This window comes from Macaca nemestrina, chromosome 10, assembly GCF_043159975.1.
Source record: "Macaca nemestrina isolate mMacNem1 chromosome 10, mMacNem.hap1, whole genome shotgun sequence".
NCBI classification, from domain to species: domain Eukaryota; kingdom Metazoa; phylum Chordata; class Mammalia; order Primates; family Cercopithecidae; genus Macaca; species Macaca nemestrina.
In genome coordinates this window covers 22,250,977-22,256,976 of record NC_092134.1, presented here as the reverse complement: position 1 = coordinate 22,256,976, position 6,000 = coordinate 22,250,977, and the positions used below count along the sequence as shown (strand labels likewise).

Sequence of the window (6,000 nt, the reverse complement as noted above, 5' to 3'; positions counted from 1 at the left end):
CAGACCTAGATTTATCTATTTTTTTCTTTTAACATACTTTCAGATTCCTAGAAATCTTGCCAGGAAAGTAGAAGGAATTTCTGTGTACTAGTCACCTAGAATCTTCAAATGTTAACATTTTGCAACATTGTTTTATCACTGCCTCTAGGTAGACAGATATAGATGAATAAATAGATACATATTATTTTTATCTGCACTGCTTGAGAGTTGGCGACATGATGTCTGTCCCTTTATCCCTAAATACTTCCGTGTGTTCTCTAACACAAGAGTATTTTGTTACATAGCCAGTGTATAATGGTCAAAATCAGGAAATTAACATCGATACACTATTATCTGATCTATTGACTTTATTTTAAATTTGCCATTGGTTCTAATTAATCCACTTTACAGTATAAAAAAATCCAGGATCATATGTTATAATCACGTGTCAAGTCTCTTTAGTTTCCTTTAATTGGAAATAGTTCCTCCATTATTCTGTGTGTTTCATGTGCCACTGATGTTTTTGAAGCGAACAGGCTGTTTATTTTGTAGAATTTTCCCCTCCATTTGGGTTTGTCTGATGTTTCTTCACAATTAGCTTTAGATTATACCCCTTTGGCAGGAATACCACAGAAGTGATGTGTCCTTCAAGCACAACATATCAGGAGGTACACGATGTCAATGTGTCCTGTTACTGCAAAATCAGACATAAGTTTAAAATAATTTTTTTTTCATCAGCCCCTTGGCTTGCTAAACATTGCTTGGAAGGGATTCACACTCACTCTAGATTTTTTATTACAGGACTTTAAAAAACAGACCCAAAGACAAGGAAGCCACAAGCTTTACAGATGCTCAGGAGAAAAATGTAGCCATTTAAAAAATTGTAATGTGATAGTTATGAAATTTCCCTAAATTCATTTTGCAGAATGAGAGCTGTAATTTAAACCTGAAGTTATCGAGAGCTGAGATAAACCACACATCACGTGCAATTTAATCTGGCAGGGAAACAGGCCACTCGGAATTGCTAACTAGGCCTAATTCATTACATCTCGGTGAATGCAGTACTTTTGGTCTTACGCGTCTTTCAACTCCTGCATTAATATATTTACCCAGACCTCATGGAAAATGTATGGGGATGGAAACAAATACTGTATCCTTGTTTAAATCACATTTCATTTTTTAAACAGCTCAAATGATTGCTCAGAAAGATCACACCTTCTTCCGAAGCATTTATGAAACAATTATTTACATTACATTAAAAACTTTAATTGCCGTAAAGCACGTGCTCTGAGACACAAATATTGGAAAATCATCAAAAATATCCATCATGATTCTCTCTTCTTTACAACTCTTCTAAACTTTATCTTTTTTATAACCCACTGTATTGATCTATTGTCCCAGACCAAGAGTGATGTCAGAAGTCCAAGCTGGGTTATAAAAAGAATATAATTTCCATTTGCTGTCCATAAAAGCAAATCTTTTCATCACAGAAAAAGGAAAAACATGCCCTCTTTTTTAGAGTGGGGAAGAGGCTGCGGTGCTATGTGTCAGGGGAATAAGCCAGAGAGGAAGGGTGACCTCAACTTTTGGGGTGATGGCAGGGATAGGTAAGGGGGTTGGTGATGGAGGGGGCTGGGAGTATGAGTTCCCCTGGAGGTGAGATTTCGGGAGGAAACAGAGGACCTCGAGCTTGCACAGAGGCAAGAAAAAAAAAGAAAAGAAAAAAATGTAAAACAAGAAATCCAGTCACCCCGGTTGTCCGGAGTCCGAAGAATTGCAAAGGACCGGAACCTCCCTCTAGCCATGCTAAAGACCCTCTCCCCAAAGACAATCACAATAAAGGAATGTCATGTTGCAAAGAACGGAGCCCCGATAATAACGATGATAACAACAGCAGAAACCTCCGAGGTTGTTAAGGATCCGGAGCCCCTACAGCAGGGGTAGGGCACCCTCAACACTCATAACAATAAAACAAGCCCACTGGGGGAAAGGGCCCTCCCGAGGTTTGGTTCAGAACCAAATAATAAACCTCCAATAATAGTCATCACAGTAAAAGGGTTTCACCTTGCAAAGTTGTGGGGGAGTCCCTACAATTGGGTTAAAGACCCCCCGAATAATAACAATAACATAAATCCCTATTGCAAAGGACCTGAGGCCCCGCCCTCGGCCCCCGCCCATAAAGAACCCTGAGCTACTACTCAGACGAAGTCCCCCTCCCCGCCAATACTGATAATATAATGGCGCGGAAACTGTGGGCGGTGGTGGTGACATTTCCCACGACTCAGTGGCGCCCCCGGGCGGCTCCCACCCTCCCGCCGGCCGGCGCGTCTACGAAGCCCCAAGTGCTGGCTGCGACCCTCGGATCCCAAGCATATCTGGCGGAGGAGCGGCGGCAGCCCGAGGCACGTGTTGTGTGTGCTCCGATTGCAAAAGAAAAAAAAATGCATTGCAACTATTAACTTTTTTTTAAGTGTGCAATGCCGGGAGCGGGGGGTAGACAGGTGCAAGCGGGGGCAGGCGCTCCGCGCGCCCGCCTCCCACAGCGCCCCCTCCCAAACTTCCCTTTGCATTGATCAGCACGTTACGTCAGTATTGATAAGTTTGCAAAAAGCCAAAGTCAAGTGCAATCGCGCGGCACACCGACCCCGGACTTGGGGGGGAGATGCAGCGAGCGCTCCGCGGGCCCGGGAGCCGGCGGCAGGCAGGGCAGCGGCGGCGCCGGCGCCTCTCCGAGAGGCTGCCTCCCCCCCACCCCTCCCCTCCCACCCCATCCCCGGCTGCCTCCCCCGGGCGGGCGCCGAGCTCCCCGCCCGGCGCGCTCCGCCCGCGCCCTCCGGGGGTCGGGGGGGCGCACGGCTCCCGGGCCCGTTGGCGGCGGCGGCGGCGGCGGCGCGGCGGCGGCGAGGGGCAGCGGGTGGCAGGAGGCCGGAGGGCGCACGAGGGGCCCGGGGCCGCGGCGCTCAGGGCCCGGGCGGCCGGCGGCGGCCCCGGGGCTGGGGGGAGTCCAGCCCGGATATTGAGTGCAGCCATTGAGAAAAGCCAAACTCTTGTGTGTGCGCGTCTCGATAGCCCCCAAGATGGCCGCCAATGTGGGATCGATGTTTCAATATTGGAAGCGATTTGATCTACGGCGACTCCAGGTTAGTGCGGGCAGCGCCGGCCGCGCGGCCGTGGGGAGCCCCGGGCGCGCCCTGGGCGCATTGGGGAGGTCCCCGGGCGGGCGGGCGGGCGCCCCGGGGCGGCGGGCGGCGGCTGCCGGGGCTCGCCGGGGCTCGGCCGCCCGCTGCCCATCGATAGGTATTAGGAATTGATCTCGCCGCTGCTCTTTGTTCGGTTCAGTCATCGATTAGCTGCCGCGACCATGGAGAAGCGCTAGTGAGCCCTCGGTCGGCGGAGCGGCCGAGCGGCCGGGCGAGGCGCGGGGAAGGCAGGGGTTGCGACCCCGGGCAGGGGGCTGCTGGCGGGACTCCCCGGCGGTTCCCCTGAGCCGCACTTTGCGCGCCTCCCAACTTCGCGGCGCCCGGGGAGGCCGCGGAGCGCGCCGCTTGCCTGTCCGCACCCGGCTGGGGCTCCGGCGAGGGAGGGAGGGAGCTGGCGGGCAGGGAGGAGGAGGAGGAGAGAGGAGGAGGAAAGGAGGAGGGAGCCGGGGTTGGCGAGGAGGCGGCTCCGCGCCCCGCCGCCCGCCGGCACCTCAGCCGCCGCCGCCCGCCTGGCTGCGCAGCCCGGACGCGCCACCACCCGGGGGCCGCCGCCGCCGCCAGAGCCACCGCCGCCGGACTGGCCGCCCGCGCCGGCAGACCTCTTCTCCTCGGGCCGGGGTCTTGGGGTTCGTCTTTGCTTCTTGCCTTTACCCCCCTTCCACCCCATTCCCAAGTCTAGATGCAGACGGGCGGTGGAGATGGGCCCGGGCGCGCGCAAGTTTGCGCTCCTGCCTCCAGGGCGGTGGAGAGCCGGGAGCAGCGCAGAGCAGGTGACTCCCAGCCCTCGGGCCCATGGGAACTTTTAAATGAGAGATTTTCTCGCTTGTTCTGCCTCCTGCGTTTCTCCCCGCCGCTCCCCTTCTGTCCTCTCTCCCGTCTCTTCTTCCTCCCGTCTCTCCTTTCTCCCGTCTCTCCCGTCTCTTCTGTTTCTCTCATCTCTTCTCTGCTCTTTCTCTCTCCTTCCCTAGGGCGACTCTTCCAAACCCCATCACTTGCTCCCCATCCTCCCTTTGTGGGAGTCTGTGTGCCTCCCCCAGATTTGGAGGTATTCTCTGCAGACCCGCTAGGAGCCGGGGTTGGGAGGCGGAATCTCAGAGAACGCACCGTGGAGGCGCAGCTCCGGCCTCTGTTCTATCCCGGGGTGCCCCGGACGCGCCTGGCAAGGTCCCCCAGCCTTGGAGTCTCGCAAAGTCTCGGGGGGTGCGGCGGGGATCAGGGGCGGGAAAATGGTGCGGATAACGGGGCGGTTAGAGCATCCTGCCTTGACCGTGACATTCGCGGAAGACGCGAGATCATCAGTCTGGAGATAAAAAGGGACCCACTTTTTTTTTTTTTTTTTTAATCCGCCGGCAAATCTCGTTAAGTTTCTTCTGATAAGTGGTTCTAGCACCCGCCGCTTCTCCCCGCTTCCCAGTCCCCGTCCTTCCAAACGCCCCGCTCCTCGCTCTCCCCCTCCCCCAAAGCCATTGAGCTGGGGAGAAAATCAGGGCACTGAGGCATGCAGTTAATAACTGCCGAGTGCCTTGCAATTCCGGGTCTGCACTCGAGTTGGGGCTACAGTTTGGTGGCCAACTGAGACGGGCAGGACTGCGAGCTGTGCCTGCCGGCTTAAATGATGCTAAAGTGGCCTTTCTGGAAGAGTGGGGGTTGTGGAGGCAGAGAGAGAGAGAGAGAGAGAGAGAGAGAGAGAGAGAGAGAATTGGGCAGCCACATTGGGCTTGGCACGAAGGCCAATGGTAATCGTATTCCCTGCTAATGTTTGTAAATGAGACCCGGGCACGGCTGGGGGACAGCGTCTTTATTTATGATTGATGTTCTGTAACATAAGGAATGACAAGAACGTGGCACACAAGAGGAGAGGAACCAGAAGGGCTGGCGAAAGCCCTTTGCAGGGTCCTATTGTTATTCTGGGCTGGAGAAAATTTCCGCGGCGAGATTTACAGCGCTGGTATTTGCTCCCTGTCGGCCGGAATGTCAGTTAACACAATTTTCATTAGATAACTCGTTTTCAATCCGTGGAGCTCGGGCTGCAGCCCGGGGAGAGGCAGGGGCTGGGTGCTGAGGGGTGGGTGCGGCTCCCGGGGGGCTAATGTCTGAGCTGGGGAGGTTGGAACCTCACTCTCTTCAATCTTCTACCCAAGGGGTCTTTTGTAGAACGGTTGAGGTCACCCAAATCTTGATTCCAGCTGGACGCCCATTGATCTGGGAACCCTTTGTTAGCGTTTTAGAAGATGCATAGATGGAAAGCAAATTTGAACTGGAAAGGATGAAGGTAAGGGGTGGTGGAGGGGTTTGTTCAGGTGATGGGGAGATAGGACCTAGACCTCCCAGCCTACAGGGTGAATGTGTGAAGGGGGGGGTTGTTCGTTAAGACAATGGCTGGTGTGTCTGGCACACCGGAGAAGGCTCTTAGGGAAGGGGGGTAAACTCATTTACATCGATATTAAGTGGAGGGGGTATCCCTGTGGGAGTTTGCAAGGCAGCACACTTCTAGAAAGCAGAGAAATAAACGTGGCAGCCGTGGCCGCGCGTGCAAACATTTTGGCCCTCCATCTGCTGTGTTCACCACCCCCAGCCTGAAATCTTCAGTTGGTCCCCTGGCCAACAGGCCGCAGCCCCCCACCCCCACCCCACCCCATATCCTCACTGATGGCATTTTTGTTGGAAGTGGATTAGGAGCCTAAGCACTTTGGCCTGGGATCCTCTCTTGTACATAATGCCAGTGACTCCTACGACACATTTTTATTTTCATTTTTCCCCCTCCCCTGCTTTCCTCTTATAAGGGAGATAGACAGAAAGGAGAACTTCTGCCGGCTTGTTC

The 6,000-nt window shown here is 54.1% G+C and overlaps 1 protein-coding gene across 3 annotated transcripts in view; it reads left to right on the top strand.

The window, feature by feature from the left end:
• The first annotated feature begins 2,927 nt into the window (after window positions 1-2,927).
• The window catches only part of LOC105493409 (cut like homeobox 2), a 318,739-nt gene continuing 315,666 nt past the window's right edge, over window positions 2,928-6,000 (top strand). Inside the window, exon 1 of one of the 3 annotated variants that reach the window (XM_071071090.1) lies at window positions 2,928-3,119. In XM_071071090.1, the coding sequence (XP_070927191.1) occupies window positions 3,057-3,119 (63 nt within the window). In that variant the 5' untranslated portion in view covers window positions 2,928-3,056. Of the gene's footprint in view, window positions 3,120-3,718; window positions 3,806-6,000 lie in introns of those variants that run through there. The other 2 variants (XM_011761016.3, XM_071071093.1) reach the window with 2 other exon arrangements.